Here is a 23,138-nt window from a genome sequence, read left to right on the forward strand (position 1 = left end):
ATACTTCTCCATGAGCACAACCATGTAGCCAACCATACCCAATCCCAGCACGTACTTACCCGTGCATCCCGCAAGTGCTAGCTCCCACCCCACCATGCGTATTCACCCTCCCCACAACTGCACTGGTACGGTACGGGAGGGAATCAGCTTCTCTGATTCCGGCCTAGCGACGACGCAAGGCAGTCTTGGGGGCTTTTTTTTTCCCGCCCCCAAACCTTCCAATCAAGCAGAAGCCCGCGCGCATCTAAGCCACAATCAGCGGGGGAGGAGGGCTTTCCAGCCATGTGTGCAGGTGATATAAACGGGCGTTGGCCTCACTTTTTCGCGACGGATTTCTTTATATATAGTCAACGACGACGCGACGCTGTGAATAAACAACTACAACAACAACAACAACAACAACAACAACAACAACAACAACAGACCATGTAGAAGGGAATACGACCACCGCGATGAGTTTTGGTATTAGCATCGCCGACATCATCAAGCTCTGCGATTTAGCAGGGAAAGTGTACAAGAACTGTTCGTTTTTTTCTTTCTTCGAGCGTTTTAATCCCACACCCCTTCTCGACAAGGTACACACAAAAGGGCTGCTAATGTGTGTGTGTGTGTGTGTGTTTTACAGGCCGCGACTGTCCGGGCGACTACAAGACGCTGAGTAGCGAAGCGCGCAGTCTGACCAACCTGCTCGAAGACATCCACGACAAGTACGCCAAGATACCGCGGGCAAAGCAGCAGCAGCTGGTAGATGCGTGTGCGCCGTGCGTGGAGCTGCTGCAGGAACTCGATGCGCTGTTGCGGCATTACAACGGGCTGGATACAAAGAGCAAGCGGGTGTGGGACCGCGTTAAACATGATCCGCAGCGGTTGCGCCAGCTGCGCGAGCGCCTGGTTGCGAGCGTAGCGCTGCTGAATGCGTTTTACACGTCGTTGATGCATGATGGCCAGGTTCGCATTCTCGAGGCGCTGGAGCGACTGGAGAGGGATTATAGAGGCGGGCATAGGGAAGAGAGCATTGCGTCGATTGGACGGCTTACTTCGGTTACTGTACTGGAAGATGATGGTGACGACGACGAGACGGACGATGAGGCGTGGCGCCAGATTCTCCGTGACTTGGAAGATGTAGGCGTCACGCAGCAGCAGGCGCTCTGCTACCGCCATGTCATTGTAGATTGGCTCGTTGCAGCCGTGAATGAAGGGAGGCTCCTCGAGGAACGACCCCAGCACGATGCTTTCTCCTCGGCCTCGCAGGATCTCGGGGTTGTCCTTGCGGAATCCGAGGTTAGACAGCCGTCGAATTATCTGGAAGTACCCAGGATTGTTTCGCCAGCCCCGTCTCAAACACAGCTGTCGATACGCAGTTTGCCGACCTCGCGGGCCCAGTCCTTGAAGTCTGTGTCTGTTACGTCACTGCGTGCGGATTCAGATGCTGCTTCGTTGTATGCTGAGCCGCAGCGTTCTCTGGTGACCAGCCATTCTGTTAGTTCACATGGCGATGCTATTCCGAGCGTACCGGTTCCTCGTACCCACAGTGTGGTGCAAACTGTGGCTGGGAAAGACACTACACTGATTACGTCGCCAGCTGCTCCTGTTGAACCGGACATGGACGCACCTCCGTCGTATTTCGAGCAAGAAGATTCAATCACGATAGATCTAAACTGGACGGCCCAGCAAGCAGTAGCAGCATGGGCTCGGCATGATTTCACCGCAGCGGCAAGACTCCTCGAGGACCAGTTAGCGGCTGTTGAGCGTGGCCAGCGATGCACCTCAGGGACACAGCCCGACCGCCGGATCCTCAAGCACCTCCTCGGCGTGTGCGCGTCACTTACGGGGGACTTCGCAAAAGCGAAGAGTCTCTTCGAGAAAGTCTTCAACGGCGTCTTTCTCAACCAGCAGAACCTCGACGAGGGCGACATTGCGGCCGCGCGATGGCTCGGCGACGTGTGCCTGCACAACCAAGAACACGCCAACGCCATTCTAGCCTACAGCGCGGCGTACGAAGGATCGCGTGCTCGCTTTGGCGTCATGAGCGACCGCACCCGCCGTGTTGCACTCGAGATCAAGCTACTGGACCACTGGCTCTCGGTCTTCCAGCGCATCGAAGGCACCCTCGGCCACAACGTCGATCCGACGACCATCTTCCCCTCGGCCAACGTCATCGCAAAACACAAACTCCTCGACAACGTGCGCAAGGCCATCTACACTGACCCCGAATATGCGGATTCCACTCCGCCCTCGATCCCGCCGTGGGTGCGGCCCAGCTTCGAGATCGCGCCGCGCCCCCGCTACGACTTTAAGCTGTCAGAAGGCTTTCTGCTCAGCCCCCTCATCTCCCTGAGTACATGGCCGATACCGTGGGATCCGCTGTTTAGCCCCATGGACGCCGTCCAGCTGGATCGCTACATGAGCAGCTCGCGCGTGGGGAGCACGCAAACCACACTCGGCAATGTATGGCCACTGTGCGACCGCCCGCTACCGACCAACTCGCTCGGCGAATCCAAGAAACTGCACTTTCTGACTCGGAGAGGCAGAAAGTGGCTGATCGGTGCCGTGGAAAGGGGACTTGCTGATGTGGGAATCGAGCATGCGGCACATTGCTTCGAGCCGGCCATTGTGTGTCGCCTCAAGCAGCAGCAGCAAGGCGTTGTGTTCGCTGAGGGCGTCGAGATACGTTTCAGCAAGCTGCCATTTCGAGACGTGTATGGAATCAAAGTCTCGGGCGTGAGGTGGGCTACTCGAAGGGTGCGCTCGTTGGCGGCGGCGGCGACCAAGACGACAACGCGAGACGGAGCACGGCATGCACAGGACACATCAAGTTTTCGCGAAATTGTAAAAGGCATCCTGGAGAGGGCGGAGGCGGAGGCAGGCCGCAAATGATGATGGGATACTCGTTTTTTTTTCTTTTTTCTCGGTTCTCCTTTGGATGCAGAATACCCTGTTATTGGCATCTGGGTACTGTAGGTAGAGGCCTTTTTCTGCTTCTCCTACACGAGACACAGCAATTTGCCCAAGATGCTTCTTTTTCTTTTCGCAATCTCACCACGACACGGTTTCGGAACTGTATCCATGGCGCGCAGTCTAGGCCTTTTTTTGCCCACAGCCAGGAAGGGGCCTGTGGATTCGCAAGAGCAACAATACGATTCTTATTGTTGCCAGCATTTACCTACCTGCACACATACATTGCGGCACGGCGCGGGGGAGACCGGAAGGCTGGGTATTCGGAACCCGGGGGGCAAGGCGGTGGGGGCCTGACTACCTACCGACAAGTGATGATTACCTGGCATTAAGCGAGTCAGCCACCACGTACTAAATGTTGTTGTTATTAGTATTATTCAAGGGGAAGGGGGAGGGGGTGGTGTGGCAACATCGTCATGGTCCAGCAGTCTAATCGATATCGCGTGTTTGCTAACGACGTAGTAACGTGGCACCAGGGCGACAAGCCGGTCTGCAGCAAAATCATAAAAAAAAGGGGGGGGGGGAGATGAGCAAGAGAAAAAGGGCTTACTGCTGTATAGTTACATGCAAGCCTGGTGCGGTGTTGCAGCAGCTGCAATAGCTGCAAGAGAGTATTTCTGAAACAAACCCAGTTCTCGTCCAGCATGTAGTTTTGGCGCTCGGGAATTACCAGCAAGACAACAAAAGAAACGAAAAACCTGCGTCGGGGTATTGTAACGTAAGATGACTGCAGGCGCGGAACAAGCGAATGACGGAGAAGGGGCGAGACCCGATATTAGCATGCCGCACGGCGCGCCGCGGAGCGGGAACAAGTTTTATTAAATGAAGAGGGCCTAGGGCGGGCGAGCAGCGGGGGGGGGACGAAGAGTTGGCTTCTTGGCAAAGTCGCAGACGGACAGGTAGCCATGTGGAGGATTGGCGAAATGAGGAGAGAGATTCCAGGCTGCCGACAGTTCGTACTAGCACTAGCAGCGGTGATGACCGTCCGCCGTCCGCCGTCGTGCCGACCGTAGACGCCACGGTAAAAATAGGCGACAAGGCAGCTGTCGCCGGCTCGTGGATGGATGGATGGATGGATGGATGGCGCTTCGTTGTGCCGAAAATAGAGTGGCTTCGTATCGATTGAATGGGCGGGCGCCCTTTCTCTCTCTGACGTTATACGTGCATACACGAGTGTACGGCGGGCGGGCGGGCGCCTGGGTATGCAGGCAGGCAGCGGGTTCGCGCCACGGCATGGTGTGGTGGAGCGGTTGGGGCGCCAAAAGAGGAGGTGGTGGTGAGAATGAAATGAGCAAAGCGCGGTACCTGAGCTAGCGTCTTGTCTGAGGAAAGGATGCGATGCCACCGCACGGCAGCGCTAAACCCAATGCAGGGCTAGTACGCTCGCTAAGCTAGTGCGTGGGTGTTTCATGTTTCAGCATCGCAACCTCATGTCCTGCGTGATTGGCTACGGAGCTGCAGCGCTCAAGGCTGACGGTGCCGTCTGCGGAACCTGCGCTTTACCCCCCAGCGGCGGGGCTGCGACAGGGAAAGTCTATGTGTGTAGTCGCAGAAGGGAACTGTGCGCTTGGAGATCTGGCACAGGGAGTAGACTGTGCGCCTTGCTGGGGGGGGGGCCGCCCGAGAGGCACACGTTTGCCTTGCCTGGGCAAGGGAGCCATGTGCTGCGTGCAAGTGGGAACAGTAAACTAAGGTGGAAATCACACATCGGAACAATGAGCACCACTGGTCTGGCCTGGGCGCTGCGAGAATGAAAAAGCGCTCAGAAGCGCCGTCTTGTGCTCCCCTCCCTCCCTCTTTCTCTCCACCCTTCCGCCCTTCTCACGAAGACTCAAAAACCTTCCGACTTCTTTGTCGCTCTTTCAAAGGCGCTTTGCAGCCTGTTCCATTCCTTCATTCACTGTCGCTAGCTCGGCACATCCATTCATTACATACACACGTACATACATACACCGAGTCCTAGTGACCCCCGATACACGACGAACCGACGTCCGTCCTTCACTTCGAGCCAACAATCTACAATCTTCTTCTTCTTTCTGCTTTTACGAACCAATTTCTCGAATAGCAAAAAACACAATGAAGACGCAGTCTATGCTTGTTGCGGCCCTGGCTTCGGCCCCTTCGGTCCTGGCCCACACTGTTTTTACCGACTACTACGTCAATGGCATGCCCGTGGTATGCCGATACGCCCTTCCCAAGCAAATTCGCTTGGTGCTAACTGGAACCAGGGTGACGGTGTCGCGATCCGCATGAGTAACGATCCAGAGCACAGCAGCGCTCCTATTCGCGGTCTCGGCAGCTCCGATATGGCTTGCAGTATGTTTTCCATGCCCTACGTTTCGTGTACATGACTGACCAAGTTGTCCAGATGCTGGTGGCACCAAGGGTGTCTCGCGCGTCCAGCCCGTCAAGGACGGTTCTGTTCTTACCTTTGAGATCCGCGCTTGGCCCTCTGACCCTTCCAAGGAGCGTCTTGACCCCGGCCACAAGGGTCCCTGTGCCGTCTACCTGAAGAAGGTCAGCGATGCCACCACCGACACGGCTGCTGGTGACGGCTGGTTCAAGATTTTCGACCACGGCTACGACACGGCGACCAAGCGCTGGTGCACTGACGACATCATCGCCAACAACGGTCTCCTCTCTGTCAAGCTCCCCGACAACCTCCTGGGAGGCGACTACCTCGCTCGCCCCGAGATTCTGGCTCTCCACGCAGCAAAGGACGGTGACCCACAGTTTTACACTGGCTGCGCGCAAATCTTCCTCCAGAGCAGCGGCACCCTTGTCCCTGAGACGACCGTCTCCATCCCTGGCTATGTCGACTACAACCAGCCCTCGACCGACTTCGACATCTACAACAGGCCTGCGAGCGAGTACGTTGTGCCCGGGCCCAAGATCGCCAAGCTCACTTCGCGCGGCGTGTCCAAGGCGTCGGCCAATGTGCAAACCACTGGCCTCAAGCCTGAAGGCTGCATCGTGGAGAACGGAAACTGGTGCGGCAAGGAAGTTGCGTCGTACACGACCGAGAAGGGATGCTGGGCTTCTGCCGAGGACTGCTGGGCACAGAGCGACAAGTGCTATGCAGCGGCGCCAGTGACGGGAGCCGCTGGCTGCAAAATCTGGGCGAACAAGTGCGAGGGCATCAACGCCGAATGCAACGCAGGCAACTTCAACGGCCCGCCCAACAAGGGCAAGATTCTGACGCCGGCAAAGAAGACCATCGATGTAGGCCCCGTCATGTCGAGCCAGGATGGCGGCTATGCACCTGCTCCACCAAAGTCGAGCCCTTCTCCTTCAAGCGACAAGCCCACCAAGCCTGCTCCTCAGCCTGAAAAGCCCGCTCCCCAGCCCGAGAAGCCTGCTGCGCCCAAGCCCTCAGTCGGTGACGGATACGGACCTCCTCCTGTTATCTCGTCTCCCTCTCCCTCAAAGGCACCAGCTCCCACACCGGCCCAGGAATGCCCCGAGGGATACAAGTGCGTTTACGTGACTGACATTGCCGTCGTGACCACGACCGTCTACGTCACTCCTACGCCTGGCCCGGATGGCGGCTACAAGAAGAGGGCTGCCGTTCACCCCAGGAGGCATATGTACCGTTCTTAGATGGTGCGGATAGGTGCCAAGTGAGATACAAAGCGAGGTTCTGCCTGTATATGTGACATGCGGGAATCATCAAAGGGGGGAAACAACATTTTACCTTTCTGCGGCCTCGACTATGGAGGGGCTCGCGAGCTGGTTTGGCTCTGTTTGGGCATGGAATGAAAACTTGCCTTGCTCGTGTCTTTTCTTTTTATTCAGATAGAATCAACCATGGTCAATCTGATTATGATTATGATGGCGACGATGATACTAATGTCTTTTCTTTCATGACTGCCGTGTGAAACTCTCGTGTTAGTCTTTGGTGTATGTTGAAACGTCAGATGATTGTTGCAGATGGAGGAGTGCGCTAGTGTGTAGGGTTGATAAAGAAAGGAAAAAACGAGAAAGAAAGAAAAAAAGTAAATTTCTGCATTGTTCCGTGTTAGGGACGGCAACGGTGACTGGACGTATTCAATTGGTCAAGTTCAGGTTTAGGTCTCGCCTTCGAGCGTGCGCACCATGACGCTGCCATCCTGCATACCAAAGTACACGGCGACTGGCTTCTGGCCACCTCTTACAGCCTTTGTGCTTTGGTCTACTTCGCGAAGAGCCTGCGCCTCGATGCCGTTGAGGCCAGAGAAAATACCAACTTCAAGGACACCAGTCAATTCCTTGATGGCGCGGCTGAGGTTGTTGACTTCCCATGTACCGTCGCTTCCGTCACCCTTGCCCTTGCCAGCCTTCATGTCGGCCGTCGTGAGCAGGGGAGGGAAAGGTGCATCTAGAATGTAGAAATCCTGGTCCGTCTTCAGGGGGCCTGACTTCTCCAGTAACGTTGTCCTGAGCTTAGGGCCTGTTGATCCGAGCATCCTCAGCGCAGCAGCAACTTTGAGCTGAGAAAGGGGCGCGACTTCAATGGGTATGGTGGGCCAGTTTGTCAAGAGACGGTCTTGTCGTTTCCTGTAGTCTGCAACACAGACAAACTGTTTGGCGCGCTCCGCTACCAGCTTCTCCTGGAACAGACATGCGCCTCCTCCCTTGATACAGTTCAGGTCCGCGTCAACTTCGTCAGCTCCGTCAAAAGCGACATCGAGCATGACATGATCTGGAAGACTGTCAAACGAAATGGCAGTCAGGCCGGCATTGATGACAAGTTGGCGCGATTGGAAGCCAGTAGGGACGAAGAGAATATTGGGGTTGGTCGAGCGTTCTTTGATGGCCTCGACCACGTAGACAATAGTGGTGCCAGATCCAATTCCAACGTGCGTCGCCGAAGGGTTGAAGTGGTTCTCCACGGCCTTTTGTGCGGCAGCACGTTTGGCGGCTTCTACGGTTGTGTCGGTCATGTTTTTCGCGTTTCTGAGGGGTGCGGTGGTGTGGAAGAGTCTGCGAGGTGGCAGGCTGGGTCGGGACAGAGGGTTGGGCAGATGGCGAGGCCGAGGAAATTTTCCGGTGAAGCAAACGTGAAACGGACGTAAGTATAGCAGACGTATGGGCTGATGAATTTTGGAGGGGCAGTCGAGGCGTGAGATGACTGATGCTGGGCGCTTGCTGATTTATACTGACAGTGCAGAAGTTTGCAACTCTCAAGGGCATGGGCCGGCACGCACTGCAACCAGAGCACTGCAATTCTTCCCAGTTAGATACGGCGGTGCTTTGGATGCAAGTGAATGGTTTGTCCCAGGGTGACGGGGGTGCGGCGAAAGATGACGGTGGTCGTGCCCCGCCTTTGGATACCCCGCGGCAGGGATGAGGCGACTTAGCGCGAGCCGACAGCTTGAGCGCGTCCCGGCGCCGGTGCCTAGTACGATAGGTAATAGCCGCTAACTATGCAGACAACACCCTTTGCCATTCCTCTCAGCCGCTGCCCAACAAGATACAAGCTGCGACCATGGAGGACCTCCCCCCTCCCGTCCAGGGCCCAACTGCCAAGGAGAAGAAGTCCGTCTCTCTGCCCCGGCTCTGCACCATGTACTAACGGCAACAGGTATGATCGCCAGCTACGCCTTTGGGGAGCTACAGGCCAGGCCGCGCTGGAGAGCTCCCATATCCTGCTCATCAATTCCGGCCCGGGTGTTGTCGGCGTAGAGACGCTAAAGAACCTTGTACTGCCGTGCATCGGCGACTTCACAATTCAAGATCCAGCCGTCGTCACAGAGGCAGATTTGGGCGTCAACTTCTTCCTTGAAGACCAGCATTTGCGAGGCTTCCGTGCAGAGCACACGTGCAATCTACTCAAGGAGCTCAACCCTGATGTCAACGGCCACTTTGTCACAGAGGTACGGGCACTGCTTGCATCTTCCTTGACTTTGGCTAATCAAACCAGCCTATTGAGTCATGGCTATCACAACCAGACGCTCTGCGACCCTACTCCCTCATCATTGCGACCGCGCCCATCCGCCCAGACATCCTCGCCAAAATCTCTGATCATGCAAGCGCTGCGCTCATTCCATTATTTTATATCCATTCAGTCGGCTTCTACTCCCACTTCTCCGTCCACCTGCCTCCCGCATTCCCCATTGTAGACACACATCCGAGCCCTGAAACGACATCAGACCTTCGATTAGTGCAGCCGTGGCCCGAGCTATTACAATATACCGAAGAGAAGACAGCGGATCTGGAAAACATGGAGGCTGAAAACCATGGGCACGTTCCATGGATAGCATTGCTGCTGTATTTCCTCGAGAAGTGGAAGAAGGAACACGGAGGAGAAGCACCGCAGACATACAAGGAAAAGACCGAATTCAGAATTACCGTTTCGCAAGCCGCACGCACAAACAACCCAGAAGGTGGCGAAGAGAACTTTGACGAGGCTGTAGCAGCTGTGCTAAAGTCTCTGAATCCACCTCAGCCAGGCAGCGCAGTCAAGGAGATCTTCACAGCGCCAGAGTGTCTTCTGATCCGCGAGGACTCACCTAGCTTCTGGGTCATCGCAAACGCCATTGGCTTGTTCTACACCAAGTACAATGTTTTGCCCGTGCCTGGCTCTGTACCGGATATGAAGGCTCGCTCGGCAGACTATATCCAACTACAAAATGTCTACAAGTCCAAAGCACGACGCGATCTAGCCGAGGTCGTGGAGAGCGTGCGCTTCTTGGAGCGAAATGCCAACCGCAAGCTACCAATTGACGAGAAGGACATTGAAATATTCTGCAAGAATGCAGCGCACATCAAACTAGTTTGTGGGCGACCGTTTCATGTCGCGAGAGCAGGCGAGAAGATCAAGTGGGGTGATCGCGCAAAGCCAATCGGTAGGTTTGCGAGTATGAGAAATGGACGGGTTGCTAACAATCCGTAGCTCAGATGCTCACCTTTCCCGACTCACAAATCCCGTTGTACATTGCATTCCTAGCCTGGGATGAGTTTGCTGCGACGCATGATCAAGACGACCTGGGTGGAGCACCTCGTGTTGCCGGAGAACGCGACCCAGACGCAGACTCCGAAAAACTCACTGGAATCGCCTTGAAAATTGCAGATGACTTAATCAAGGAAGCAAACGCTTCAGTCGAAGAGGGAGAGTATGTAGCGATCACGTTACAGATTGGAGATTATGCACGTGAACTGTAAGTAAATTCAGGCCTGCTATCGAACACTCTTCGTGCAAATCCAGCTAACAACTCGACAGCGTGCGAGCTGGCGGCGCTGAACTCCATAATATTGGCGCCTTGACAGGAGGCATAGTCTCACAGGAAATCATCAAGGCCATCACGAAGCAATATGTTCCTGTTGATAATACGTGTGTTTTTGATGGCATCAAGAGCAAGAGCACTGTTTTCAGGGTTTGAGGAAAGTAGTCCTGTCAGGATGTGTGGTGCCACATGACTTTGGCTTATGATCGAACAAGAAGGAATTGTGGCAGCCGTGATCTGAAATGGCGCGACCTTGTACCCAGTTTGCGGAGACAAGATGTCATTCTCACTAACAGGCGGGATAAGTGCATCCAATCTTGCGGATGACTTTGAATGGAAATCAACAGATGAGTTGAATTCACCTGCGACCAATGATCAAAGGTTCAAAGAGCAGGACTAACTGTAGTGAAACGCGAGTTGAAAGATGATGAAATCAAAGCACAATGAATCTCAAAGCATATACCGGCCGACAAAGTGACAGTCACTTAGTTAATGCCAGCATCCATTCCAAACGAACGCTTATTGCCGTTGACGCGATTTTAGTTCCCCTCACTAACTTCCACCTGAGCATCCGCATGTGCCGTAAAGATTTCTGAATGTTGTGTTTAGGATGGCGAAAAGACGCAAGGCTGTCACAACCCAACTAGCGTTTACCCCCCAGTCAAAATCGGGTAATGACGAAGCGTCATCACGTGATGGCGCATACGCGATCGAAGTCGCGTCTCACCCTAGCGAAACGGATCTGCCTGTCAACCCTCGCTCACCCCAGGTGATTCCTGTGTGCGACAGACCCATGGACTCTTCCTTTGACCTTCCGGACTCCACCGACTGGATCCAAACGTCCTTACCTGCCTTTGAACCACTCGAAGCTGCGTTGCGCTGCGAAGTGTGCAAGGAGTTTTACAACAACCCGGTCATCACGTCCTGCTACCACACATTCTGTTCGATATGCATACGAAGATGCATCACAGCAGATGGAAAGTGTCCGAGCTGCAAGACGGGCTGCTCCAGCGACAAATTGGCGCCGAATATTGCAGTCAGGGAAGTGGTGATGCGGTTCCAAGAGGCGAGACCGAAAGCATTGGAATTGGCGCGCGCCGACAAAGAGGGCGAGGCTAAGGCGACTAGCAAAAAGAAGAGAAAGCTAGACGATACAGACATGGAAGAGGATGAGAATGTCAGGCACACGCGATCGCGACAGACCCGAAGTAAAAGCCAGCGCAACGGAGGCAATGCGGCATCGCCTGTTGAGATCGCTGATAGCGAAGACGATGGCGACGAGGATTTTGTGCCCGATGGCATGGTCAAATGTCCAGTTTGCAGCCGAGCGATGAAGGAGGAGCTGGTCTACAACCATCTGGACACTTGCACCGGCCCAGATGCCTCGCAGGGGCGAAACACCAGGTCAAAGTATGTATAGCCGATGTTGCCTGGAGCATCACAGACTGACAATGTCTTCTTTCAGAAAACCAGCATTCCCGACTGTGTTGCAGACACGGAAAATAGACCCTTCGCCTCCACCGATACGATTATCACAACTTAATTACGCTATGATGAAGGAGACTGCACTGCGGAAAAAGCTGCAAGAGATAGGCATCCCGAATTGGGGTTCCAAGGATCTAATGAAGAGGCGGCATATAGAGTGGTTGAATATTTACAACTCGAATTGCGATTCAGATGCGACTGTGAGAAAGACTCATCGACAGCTACTGAAGGAGCTAGACGAATGGGAACAAACCCAAGGGGGTAGGGCGAATCACAAGGAGAGCAAAATCATGAAGAAGGACTTTGACGGTGAAGGCTATGCAAAATCGCACAAGACCGAATTCGAAGACTTGATTGCACGGGCACGGCAAAAACGTGCCACACCAAAAACAGACAGCGAAGAGCCATCCGGACAGAACACGCCTTCAGAACACCAACTATTGGAACCGCGAGACGAAATCACAGTCGACGGTACCGATTTCTCTGGAGAATCCCTGTCGAATCATGTTCCGTCAGATTTACATCTACCAGTCCTCGGTACCCCCAACCCCCACGAGGACGAATCAGCAACGGCCAGTATCCAAAGAGAAGCCAACTTGGCCAACAACACCTCGACAATATCTACGCTCAAGCCCAAGAACTTGAAGGAAGGCATACAGAAACCATTGGCGAGTCCGAGTCGCAAAGTGCCCATTTTTGCACTCCCTCAAGAGCCTGTCATGGATTTGGAAGGCGGTGCGACCGTGCAATAGTATCCAGAGTTGAGGGTAGAAATGGAACCTTGGTAGGCCCATGGCTTACTTTCTTCACACGTTCTTTAATAGATAACACCCTGTGATTCCCCTAGACGTCTTCTTCACTCTTCGATATGCCCAGCTGATACCAGACCTCCCCTTTTGCGCTACAAAGACACCAAATATACAGCACAGGCGCTCACTCTCTACAAGTTATGCCTCAGCCCAGTTCGACAAATCCGTCTAATCAAGAACCACCTCGGGATTCAGGCGTAGACATGTCACCTCAACTCCCAGTCAGTGCGTCGTGCCTGGCACATCCAGTTTCACATCACCGCCAAGCACAAAGCAGTCAGATATCTCCGCGACACATAGTATCCGCCTGTGCAGCAGCCGTGTACTCCCAGGCAGACAAGGCAAACACATCATCACCGCCCAACGGCGTACATCTCGGCCTCCAGGTTGCTCAGCCTCATTCGCAGCCTGCAAGCCCACGTTCACTCAGCCTGAATGGCCAGGGAGCCAGCAGACCACCACCGAGTTCTCGGGGACAGCAAGCATCATGCCAGCAGCAACGCGGTGTGGATGCCAACGAAGCTGTGAAGATGAAGGAGGCAGAAAGGGTCTTGGGGCCGCCCAAAGGAAGAAAGACACCAGTGCTCACAAAGGCCCCCAAGATACAGTGGGATCTCACAAAGTCGCCTTCTCCCATGCCGAGCTTCAGCACCTTGAATGGCGAGGTCGGCGCGGCAGAAGTAGAAGGAGAGCCAGAGCCAGAGCCCCATGGCAATAAGATGATGAAGAACATGGTCCCCAGGGCTGGCACACCGATCCCTGCACTTCCACCTGCTTTCGACGCCACACAGCAGCAGTCGAAACCAAGCGGTAAGTCTTTCTTCCTCCCTTGGAGTCAAGACTCAACAATCTCTTTTCCCCAATACTAACACCCACGCCCCCCCACAGTGCCCTCACCACTCTCCCAACAACACCAAGCCTACACGCCTCCCCGCGCGCCCTCCCCAACCCCCAACATCCCCTCGCTCCTGCGCGTCCTCGACGCAAACATCCAGCCGCAGCCGCACCGCCTCAGCCCCCTCACAGAGCGCGACGACGAAATCTCAGACCTGACCCGCCACTCCAGCACCACAGCTGCTTTTTTCTCGCCATCTGCGTCCCCGGAACCAAGTAGCTCGCTGCGGTACCAGGCGTACGTTGAAGAGGGCGATGAAAATGATATTGAATACGAGGACGGGGATGAGAATAATGAGGGCGGCCCTCGTGTCCGCCCGCTACGGCCTGCGCGCTACCTCGTACATCGCGAGGTAGCCAGCGGACCGACTCGAGAAACGGATCCGAGGCTCTTCCGCTCGCAGGAGACGCTTAGTGTCAGGATGGCGACGGTGCTGCCTGTGCAGCGGGTTACGCGCAGTGAGATTGTGGGGCCGAGGGTGAGTAGTAGTGCTGGTCATGTTAGTAGTAGTGGTAGTGGTAGTCAAGGTGGTAGCAACGACAATGATGATGACGATGACGATGACGATCAAAGTGTAGATGTGAGAGAGGGACAGGTGCGGTGTAGACAGATTGTGGAGGTTGTGGAGGGGGAAGAGAACGAGAAGGCGGGGAGGAAGAGGAGGTTCAAGGCGAGGGTGAAGAGGGCGTGGGCAAGGATTAAGCGCGTTTTGTGTAGGAGGGAGAGGCATGCGTGACGGGGACATTGTTGGCTGCGTAGACAGGGATTATAGAGACGGATTGCATGGGCTGCTTGGAGAGAAGAAATTGCTTGGTATGATATGGTATAGTATTGATATGCTAAGTGCTTAGATACTTGATATGCACGTGTAACCAAGTACATGTATAGAGTATTATGAACAAACAAGAACCCCACAGATTATTATTGTCCTTTCCTTCACCCAAGGTTAAATTCACTGGCCAAACCGGCATGTCGCATAAACTTTTCTCGTGCTCGAACCGCCTTTCTCATCTTAGCGGCTTCATCCGTGTCCTGACCTTCTGGCAGATCCAAATCGATTTTCTTCCTTGTCGACGCGCCAACAGGCTCGGCTTTGCGGCTGGCGCCGTCGACTCTGGGTCCGCCACGGACCTTGGCGGGCGTTTTGTCGTTGCGGCCAGCACCGGTTCGTTGCCCAGGAACCTTCATGCCGCTCGGGCGCTCGCGCAGGGCAAAAGCCTTGGCCAGGTGACCCAGGTGCAAAGCTTTGATGTCAAAGTATTTGCGTTCGTCAGCAATGTGGGTGGCGTATGCACGGATGTGGCTTTGGAAAGCGCGGCGGGCGGCCTCGAGGCGAGCGGGAGAAGCTAGGGCCCAGCGTTCGATGGCAAGCTGGAGATCGGTTGCTTTGTCCATGTAAGCGTTCTTTTCCATTACGCCGCTCGTGATGAGGCCGCGGTTGAGAATGTCGTCTGCGTCTTGACGCGCAATGTGCACCCCGGCTTCGCTGTCTTTGCGGTCTGTCTTGAGAATGTCGACATAGCCTTCTTCGGAGCCGGGCATGAGGAAGATGCATGCGCGTCCATCGCGGCCGGCACGGGCTGTACGACCGATTCGATGCAGATGGTCTTCTCGGGCGAAGGCTGGGTCGAACTCGATGACTAGATCGACGTTTGGCAGATCGAGACCACGCGACGCGACGTCAGTAGCTATCAGGACGGAGGGTTCTTTGTTCTTGGTAAATTGGGCGAGTGTTGATGTTCGGAGGGATTGCTGGAGGGAACCGTGGAGGCGGTATGCCGTTACTGAATGTGTCTTTGGCGATAAAATGGGCGACTCTGCGGCTGTTCCCTCGAGTTTTGTAGGATCTGATTGTACTGCTTTGGCTTTCTTGGCTTTCTTCTTGTCTTCGGTAGCTTCGTCCTCCTCGTCTTCATCTTCCTTTTGGTCTTCGTTTTCCTCGAGATTGCTAGTAAGTATATCAAAGTGGAAGTCAACCGAGTCGGCACACGATACGAAAACGATTGCCTTCATCACCGAGCCCTTGCGTGCGAAAGATCGCTTTAGATAGGCGATCAAAGATACCAGTCGTAGCTTGGGTGCTACAACAGCATATGATTGCTTCAGTTGTGCAGGTGCGAAGAAAGTCTGGCCCTTGCTCGATTCGCTCACTTCCGGCCCTTTCTCAGACGGATCGGCTCGAATATGCACAGCATCTTTCAGACTTATTTGGCCTAACCTCTCAACATCCATCTTCATGGTTGCAGAACAGAGCACTGTGGTACGCTTCTCCGGCAACCCTGGTATCCGCGACTTTTCGTCCTTCTTTGCGCGCATTCGCAGGTTGAGAGCACCGACAATCTTCTGGATTTCTTGTTCGAACCCGAGTTCCATCAGGCGATCACCTTCGTCGAGAACCAGCCATCTGACATTGCTTACGTCCAGCGCTTCTGTGTGTTCCAGGTGGTCCACCAATCGACCCGGTGTTGCAACCAGAATATTGATGCCTTTGCGCAGACGAGCCTTTTCCGACTTCTTCTTCTCTCCACCAATGACAGTCGTAGCCACCAGCCAATGCGCACAGCCTAGTATCTTTTCCAGTACCACGGCAATCTGTTTGCTCAGTTCTCGCGTTGGCGCCAAGATGATGGCGAACAGGCCCGAATTCCTTTGCACGTTCTCGTCGACTTTCCGTTTCTTCATATTCGCCGACAGATCCATCAGTCTTTGCACAATGGGAAGGAGATAGGATAGCGTCTTTCCGGAACCAGTCTCGGCCTGTATGAAAGCATCCGAGTCGTCTTTGACCAGCTGTGTAATCGCAGCCTTCTGAATGGCCGTGGGCGCTTTCAAATCCATCTTGTTCATCAAATGTGTAGCTAGTGTAGCGGACATGCCGAGGGACGTGAATGTATGCAGCTCGCTGTTAAGCGGCGCATTTGAAGGCTCGACAGGCGCATCGTCGTCGCGTCGCTCGCCCGCTTCCGGCTTGCTGGTGGGTGTGGGGTTGTACGTGAACAGCGAGGAAATGACCTGCTTGCCGCCCTTTGGCGCACTCTGCTGCTCGCCCGGCCGTTTTGTCGCATTGGGATTCGACTGCGGTCTGAATTTGGGGTCGGCTGTCTTTTCAACCGTCTTGGGCCTAAAGTCTCCGCTCACGCGCGCTCGCTTCGGTGGTCGGTCGCCAGTGTCGAGAATGTCTGCGTTGTCTGCAGGTTTTGGTGTGCGGGGGCCCAGCTCTGTGCGGTTCACATTGGTCGCATGATCGACCGCCTTCTTGGGCACCTTTTCGCCGTTCAGTCGTGCAGTTGCCTTGGTGTGCCAGTTCTGCGCCGCCTTCTTCGCGGTAAGGCGACTCTTCCAGTTGCCGCCCTTGAACGTGGGCTTGGCTATGATGCCGCTCTCTGGGATGGAGAAATTGAGGAGCATGCCATCGTCGCCCATGTCTGTTCCGGGTGGCCGCGTCGTCGGCGGGCGTGGATGTTGCGGGGTGTAGAGACTGCGAGACGGCATCCGAAATCTCGAACCTGGGATCTTTTTAGTGGGGCACTAGGCCCAATCCGGCTATACCTGCTCCATGACGATGCCTTGAGCGCAGAAACAATATGGACATCTCGCAACTGTACGGCCATGGCAGACTCGTCGCCGTCTCTCCGCTGTGCGTCAGCCTTACAGTTGCGAGGGAGAAGCCGTCGCATTAGCTTGGGCGCTGCGTAACTTGAAAGCTAAGACTGGTCTTGTTCCGCGACACCTCCGCAACTCTCCGCAATGCCCTCACTCCGACCAGCAGCCGGTGAATACATCTCTCCTAGCTAGCCATTGAGCCATGCAGCTGACGGCGACCAGTCCCAGCAGTGCGCCCCTTTCTGCTGTCGAGCTTGTCGCGCCCGCTGCAAGTATCCGCGACAAGTAGCCGCATCCGCTTCTTGTCCACAACCGCGACGCGGTGCAACACCGCGTCTCCGACCTCACACCCGCACATCTTCCGCGATGTCAAGCCTCTACGCGACTTCCGCTGGGACTTGCGCCTCAACAAGCGCACCGTCGGTCTAGTACCCACCATGGGCGCCCTGCACGAGGGCCATGTCTCGCTCATGCGCCATGCCGCAGCAGAGAACACGGACGTCTTCGTCACAATCTACGTCAACCCCACACAATTCGGGCTGAACGAGGATCTAGACTCATACCCAAAGACATGGGAGGCAGACATGCAGGTGCTAGAGCAGCTGAACCAAGAGCTGGAAAGCGCAGGCCAGGGACGAGTAACGGCCGTCTTCGCGCCCAACACCAAGACCATGTACCCCACTCTCCCGCCCGATAGCAGTCTACCTGGCAAAGGAACCTTTGTCGAGATGCGTCCTCTTGGCCAGGTCCTTGAAGGCGCTTCCAGGCCTGTCTTCTTCCGCGGCGTAGCAACTGTGTGCATGAAGCTCTTCAACATCTGCGCCCCAGACCGCGTCTACTTTGGGCAAAAAGACATCCAGCAGACCCGCGTCATCAAACGCCTACTCACTGACTTCCACATGGACATGGAACTGCGTATTATTCCCACGTCAAGGGAGCCAGACGGTCTCGCCCTTTCCTCTCGAAATGTCTACCTGGGCACACGACGTCGCAGCGTTGGTATCGTGCTCAGCCAAGCTCTCCGCAAAGCAGAGCGTCAGTACATGAACGGCACAAGAATGCGCAACGACGTGCTATGGCCTGCATTTGATCACACAGACATGACTCTTCTCGAGCAAGAGCAACTGGAACCCAGCAAGCGCGCCAGATTCGAAGTCGACTACATTAGCCTTGCTGACCCGGACACCATGGAGGAAGTCGATGTGATTGACGATACCAAGGGCGCCATCTTAAGCGGCGCAGTCAAGATGCTGCCTGTTGAAGACCCGCAGCAAGGCGAAGACTTGGGTCAGCTGGATGCAGAGGGCCGTCAGGTTCCGGTAAGGTTGATTGATAATATCGTGTTGAATCCAATGAGATAGTTGGCTTGTACATCTGATCAACTTGTAGAAATCATGAAGCCCCACAACACTCCAAGTTTACCTAAAACTTCATGATTGACCACACATTTCCCCTGTTCATTCGGCCGTCGTACATAGAAAGTCTCTTCTTCCCTATACGATCCTCCCGCTTTCATCCTCTCTGCTCATATCCACGCTTTTGCTCCCACACGCTCCCCTCAACACACCCGTGACGCTGCTTCATCACCTGCCGCAACCCTAAAAGAAAAGAAACTTTTATCCTCCTCCCCCTTGCTTAGGACAGAAAGACACAGCTTTATCCTCAACACACGCTCTTGCTCCACATCAAGTTTACGTAGAGTAAGTGACATCCGATCAGTGCTAAAGAGGGTACAAGCAAAGGTATTCGGAAACGGAGGAATAAGCTTTCGCGATCCTGGTACGACAAACATAGTTGAGATGAGAATCTGGCGCGGGAACCGTTATCGTGCGTTTGAAGAGGGTAGAGCGTGGAGGAAGGTTAAGAGGAGAGAAAAAAAAACCAATCATAATAACAATGACGAACGAAAGAAACATCATCAAGTATCAATCAAGCGTGAAAAAACATAAACATTAATTACAATAAAGAAAAAGACACATGCGAGGTTCACCAGGGACCTTAACGTATAGAAATTCTCGACCTTGAATTGTCAAGAACGTACACAGTGAGTAGCTTCTCCTCCCTCCCACAACCCCCCTTTCTCCAGATAAAACACACATAAAATACATAGATATATAACGACATTCATGCATAAGAGAAAAAAAAAAGAGGTTATACAGCAAGAACAACAACAACGACAACACCTCCAACTCCATCATACCCATTATATGTGTGTGTGTGCATACTTACATACATACATGAAGACCAAACTCCATCCCCCACCCCCCTCTTCCCACCTACTAGCATATAAAGCTCAAGCGATACCGCGCGTCGTCGCCGGCAAACTCGAAATCAAAAGTAGTCAAGAATTGTTTTTGCGGCGGCTGTGGCTTCTGTTGTGATTGGCGTTGTGAGTGTGGTTGTTGTTTTTGCGGCTGACGGATTTCTTCTTCGTACTCGTCTTCGTCGTATTCTTCTTCTTCTTTCTCGCAGGGGCAACTGCAGGTGCTGGCGCTGTCGCATAGGCTCTGTGTTTGCGCGCCGAGTGTTGATGGGGACGTAGTCTGTTCAACGGGCGATGCGACTCTCAGGGAGGCGGCATCTGGTCTGGTAGTGAGAGTTCCCGATAGCGATGAAGCTTCATTTAGGGAGGAATCGAGCAGTGAGCTGGCGAATTCGGGACCAAAGGCGAGGCGGTCTAGTGGCGGGATGGACATTTGCGATATGCTCTGGGCGTATCCTTCGTCGCATCCTGCTTTCTCGCAATCCTCGTCGCAGTCTTCTTCTTGTTGATTTTGCTCCTCTTCGATCTCCTTTACCTCTACTCTTACCTCTACCTTTATATCTGCCTTGACATCATCGTGCGACATAGGCGGAGGACCAGTCGGGGTGTCGCTGCGCGCCTCCTCATCTGATACGGCGAGGTGCAGGTCTGTTGTAGATGCAAACGGCGACTCAATATCACATATGGGGAATTCAAAGACGGAACTCGCAAATCCAGGACCGAATTCATTTGGGCCGAGTCGCGGTACTGGCATTACTTCAACAACGGGTGAGGAGGGCGTGCTGGGTGCACTCGGTGGATGGGAACGGAGGCTGAGAAGGCGAGTAGCGTCATTTGAAGCCTTCTCGTGGATCTTCTTGCATTGGGCGTCTGTCAGCCCGGGGAGCTGTTCCGAGATCTCCATGTGGCGAACATTGGTGGGATCGCCCTGCGTGCGCGTGTTGTGTTAGAAGTGAGAATGCTACACGCGACAATGTGACGAGCACGTACAATGACAACATCTTCTCGCTCGCGCTCGGCAAAGCACGGAAAGAATCGTCGGAGTTTTGCAATCATCTTGTCCACAGCCATCGTATGTGTGAGTTGGCGACTGAATCGCTGCGTGCGTCTTCGTGTAGGGAAACACAGCTGATCGAATGTACGACGCGATCCTCGGCAAGGTCTCTCAGAGACGTTGCAAACAGAAACAGAGAAAACTCGATGAAACAGACTATTATGCGAAGGGATACGCCAAAGGTCCCAAAGACGAGAGATGAAAGAGAGAGATGGGCGCGGGCCGGTAGACAGTCATTAGGCGTGTAGAAAGAAAGAAGATATAAACAGACACAGTCAGAAAGTCAAGGGAAACGGCGAGTAATCTGATTTCCCAATGCCTCAGTCGGTAAAATTTTCCACCTTGGGATGTCGGACCATCGCTTATGAACTACAGTCATTGTTTCGTTTGACATTGCTTTTTTCCGCGTTAAGACGGCTGGTGGCTGTGCAATGGTCATCCGAGGGCGCGCCGTTCGAAACCTCAAAGCTTATTTTTGTCAGGGACTCTGCCCACAGAGCACACGAGGACGTGCACAATAGCAACAGCTATTAGCTTAGAGAGGCCTATGCGCTTGAGAGCAAAAGCCCAATGCTTAAAAACTGTCCAAATTCGCGGCTCGCAATCTGTCTTTATGTGCTGCCATTCTTGAATCAGTGTTGTGTTCTCTGCCCGCCATGGGGGTCTTAAAGTTTATGTTAGCTCCGTAGGGGTTGTCCATATGCAACAGAATGTTTCATCTCGCGGGACGGGGCGCTTAGTGGGCACAAAAGGTTTCTCCACACTGATATACTCTTGCGATAAGCGTGTTCAGGTGATTGCGCGGAGAGCGCGTCGCGTCGCCTGTGCCTGGTAGTGCCACTTTGCATAGCGACTCGAAAGTATAACACCCATATTACGGCACTTCTCGATGCGATCGTCATCATTGTCACATCTGTCGAAATTCATGAACGGCGTGCGGCACTTTTTTGTAAGATTTATCCAGTCCGACGCCGAGCCCTTAGCGACTACGAATCGTCATGTTGTTGGAACCGTTCTCGCCAGGCAGAGACAGTTTCGCGTCGAGTCTCCTGTACTCATTACCTGTGTGCCTCATGCCGGTGCTTCTATTTCGGGTAGTCCTTGACGTGATAGCTCTTGAGCTTGACAAACTGATCGAAACCGAATTTACTCAGAGTCTGACCTCTGCCCGAGTCTTTCCAGCCAACCCATGCCAAGTCCTAATGTTGTCAGTACTGTTGCGCATCTGACGCAGGGAATGCTTACAGGTGCGGGGTAGTCGCATCGATTGACAAATACGGTACCGGCCTCGACGTCGTCGGCGAGCTCGTGGCCTTTGCTAACATCCTTTGTCCAAATACTGGCCGTAAGTCCAAATTGGCTGTCGTTCATGAGCTTGATGGCCTCCGCATCGCTCTTGACCTTCATGACTGGAATCACAGGACCAAACGTTTCCTCGGTCATGACTGCCATCTCGTGAGTGACATTTGTCAGAAGCGTCGGAGCGACGTAGTTGCCATCAGCGGGTGGGTTCTTGAACGTATCATTTTCCGGAGTGGCATTTCTGGCGCCCTTGTCCAGAGCGTCCTTGATATGCGCTTGGATGGCCTCTGCAGATCGCTTGGATACTACGGGGCCAACATGGGTGCTCTTGTCGAATGGATCGCCGAGCTTGTATCCGCTGAGGACCTCCTGGACTGCAGACACAAACTCGTCATGGATCTTCTCGTCCACATAGATCCTCTCGACACTGCAGCAGCTCTGGCCCGAGTTGAAGATGGCACCGTCTACGAGCTCTTCTGCGGCCCACTTGACATCAACGTCGGAACGCACGTATGCGGGATCCTTGCCTCCTAGTTCAAGGCCAATCCGAAGGGGAACACGATCATTGGCAGCTTGTTGAATGGCAAGGCCGTTGGCTACCGATCCAGTAAAGCAGACGAGCTGAATCTTCGGCGACCGCGCAATCGCCTCAATCTGGATCGAGGATCCGCTGTGGAAGATTTGGAGTACACCATCAGGCAAGCCAGCTTCCTTGAAGATTTGTTGAATCTGCTCGGCACTGGTTGGCGTCTGTGGGGAAGGCTTTAGAATGACCGAGTTTCCTGCTAGCAGCGCTGGCACTAGCGAGTTGATGAGAGTCAAATACGGATACTGTATATATATTCAGCATGTGCAAAGAGGCAGTAATCTGCGACGACACCCACATTCCATGGAAACAGAATCAAGACGGGGCCAAGTGGAACTTTCTTGATGTAGCGTTTGAACCCCTTTTCGGGCTCACCATCCGTGTCCTTGAGCGTCTCGTCACTGATCTTGAGCAGGTACTCGCCACGCATAACCGCCGTGGCGACCTCCTTGGCAGTGTAGGCAATGGGGCGGCCCATCTGCTCAGTGATCTCTTTACCCAAAACATCTTGGCGGTCGCTCAGAATCTTCAAAGCCTTCTTGACAATGGCCTTTCGTTCAGCGAGTGGCGTTTGTCGATACGAGGCGAAGGCAGCTGAGGCTGTCTCAGGTATAGACTCCACATCAGCCTCCGAGAGGCCATTGCGTGTAAGAAGTGGCTTGTTGGTGATGGGGGAGATGGTCGTGATCTTCTCGAGCGACATGATGACGGTGCGTGCTTCGTATGTAACCTTCTGGAATAGATTAAACGTGAGATGCCCAGCAAACAGAGACGGCAAAGTCGATCTGGCGGCGCTTGCAGGGCCGTTAATTTTGAGTTGAAGCGCTGCCCGCCGCCAAACCGGAAATGACGTATGACGCGCTAGGCCTAGCTTGTGCACGGCCCATGCTAGTCGAGGTCATTCACACCTGTCGACGCCGAAAAGCGGATTCTCCATGCCTGCTTATCGGCGGCTACGATTGCGCGCCACGACTATCCTGC

General features: G+C 54.1%; 10 protein-coding genes across 10 annotated transcripts; 6 read left to right on the forward strand and 4 right to left on the reverse strand.

Moving 5' to 3' along the window:
* Window positions 1-452: 452 nt before the first annotated feature.
* Window positions 453-3,225, forward strand: SETTUDRAFT_115553 (uncharacterized protein; the record flags this gene model as incomplete). The annotated part of the gene is made up of 2 exons (XM_008027297.1): window positions 453-522; window positions 626-3,225. The coding sequence occupies 2 exons, from the start codon at window positions 453-455 to the stop codon at window positions 2,875-2,877; spliced, it is 2,322 nt and encodes a 773-aa protein (XP_008025488.1). The 3' UTR covers window positions 2,878-3,225.
* Window positions 3,226-4,818: 1,593 nt separating this feature from the next.
* Window positions 4,819-6,790, forward strand: SETTUDRAFT_163045 (glycoside hydrolase family 61 protein). Its single transcript, XM_008027298.1, has 3 exons — window positions 4,819-5,130; window positions 5,184-5,271; window positions 5,324-6,790. Exons 1-3 carry the CDS (start codon window positions 5,032-5,034, stop codon window positions 6,553-6,555), a joined length of 1,419 nt encoding a protein of 472 aa, XP_008025489.1. The 5' UTR covers window positions 4,819-5,031; the 3' UTR covers window positions 6,556-6,790.
* A 165-nt stretch (window positions 6,791-6,955) lies between these two features.
* Window positions 6,956-7,877, reverse strand: SETTUDRAFT_135381 (uncharacterized protein; the record flags this gene model as incomplete). The annotated part of the gene is made up of 1 exon (XM_008027299.1): window positions 6,956-7,877. One exon carries the CDS (start codon window positions 7,875-7,877, stop codon window positions 7,023-7,025), a length of 855 nt encoding a protein of 284 aa, XP_008025490.1. The 3' UTR covers window positions 6,956-7,022.
* A 530-nt stretch (window positions 7,878-8,407) lies between these two features.
* On the forward strand, window positions 8,408-10,659 carry SETTUDRAFT_163046 (uncharacterized protein). The gene is made up of 5 exons (XM_008027300.1): window positions 8,408-8,472; window positions 8,519-8,810; window positions 8,858-9,782; window positions 9,830-10,094; window positions 10,157-10,659. The coding sequence occupies exons 1-5, from the start codon at window positions 8,423-8,425 to the stop codon at window positions 10,314-10,316; spliced, it is 1,692 nt and encodes a 563-aa protein (XP_008025491.1). The 5' UTR covers window positions 8,408-8,422; the 3' UTR covers window positions 10,317-10,659.
* A 294-nt stretch (window positions 10,660-10,953) lies between these two features.
* Window positions 10,954-12,397, forward strand: SETTUDRAFT_87903 (uncharacterized protein; the record flags this gene model as incomplete). The annotated part of the gene is made up of 2 exons (XM_008027301.1): window positions 10,954-11,570; window positions 11,626-12,397. 2 exons carry the CDS (start codon window positions 10,954-10,956, stop codon window positions 12,395-12,397), a joined length of 1,389 nt encoding a protein of 462 aa, XP_008025492.1.
* A 197-nt stretch (window positions 12,398-12,594) lies between these two features.
* Window positions 12,595-14,085, forward strand: SETTUDRAFT_19459 (uncharacterized protein; the record flags this gene model as incomplete). The annotated part of the gene is made up of 2 exons (XM_008026725.1): window positions 12,595-13,264; window positions 13,343-14,085. The coding sequence occupies 2 exons, from the start codon at window positions 12,595-12,597 to the stop codon at window positions 14,083-14,085; spliced, it is 1,413 nt and encodes a 470-aa protein (XP_008024916.1).
* Window positions 14,086-14,285: 200 nt separating this feature from the next.
* SETTUDRAFT_31252 (uncharacterized protein) lies at window positions 14,286-16,772 on the reverse strand (the record flags this gene model as incomplete). Its single annotated transcript, XM_008026851.1, has 1 exon — window positions 14,286-16,772. One exon carries the CDS (start codon window positions 16,770-16,772, stop codon window positions 14,286-14,288), a length of 2,487 nt encoding a protein of 828 aa, XP_008025042.1.
* A 324-nt stretch (window positions 16,773-17,096) lies between these two features.
* SETTUDRAFT_41426 (uncharacterized protein) lies at window positions 17,097-18,445 on the forward strand (the record flags this gene model as incomplete). Its single annotated transcript, XM_008026928.1, has 3 exons — window positions 17,097-17,121; window positions 17,175-18,271; window positions 18,342-18,445. The coding sequence occupies 3 exons, from the start codon at window positions 17,097-17,099 to the stop codon at window positions 18,348-18,350; spliced, it is 1,131 nt and encodes a 376-aa protein (XP_008025119.1). The 3' UTR covers window positions 18,351-18,445.
* A 786-nt stretch (window positions 18,446-19,231) lies between these two features.
* SETTUDRAFT_41427 (uncharacterized protein) lies at window positions 19,232-20,463 on the reverse strand (the record flags this gene model as incomplete). The annotated part of the gene is made up of 2 exons (XM_008026929.1): window positions 20,206-20,463; window positions 19,232-20,143 (listed from the first exon to the last, which is right to left on the reverse strand). The coding sequence occupies exons 1-2, from the start codon at window positions 20,284-20,286 to the stop codon at window positions 19,232-19,234; spliced, it is 993 nt and encodes a 330-aa protein (XP_008025120.1). The 5' UTR covers window positions 20,287-20,463.
* A 557-nt stretch (window positions 20,464-21,020) lies between these two features.
* SETTUDRAFT_115571 (uncharacterized protein) lies at window positions 21,021-22,860 on the reverse strand (the record flags this gene model as incomplete). Its single annotated transcript, XM_008027302.1, has 3 exons — window positions 21,021-21,468; window positions 21,515-22,402; window positions 22,456-22,860. The coding sequence occupies 3 exons, from the start codon at window positions 22,858-22,860 to the stop codon at window positions 21,355-21,357; spliced, it is 1,407 nt and encodes a 468-aa protein (XP_008025493.1). The 3' UTR covers window positions 21,021-21,354.
* Window positions 22,861-23,138: the final 278 nt, after the last annotated feature.

The sequence above is a fragment of the Exserohilum turcica genome (assembly GCF_000359705.1).
Source record: "Exserohilum turcica Et28A unplaced genomic scaffold SETTUscaffold_2, whole genome shotgun sequence".
NCBI classification, from domain to species: domain Eukaryota; kingdom Fungi; phylum Ascomycota; class Dothideomycetes; order Pleosporales; family Pleosporaceae; genus Exserohilum; species Exserohilum turcicum.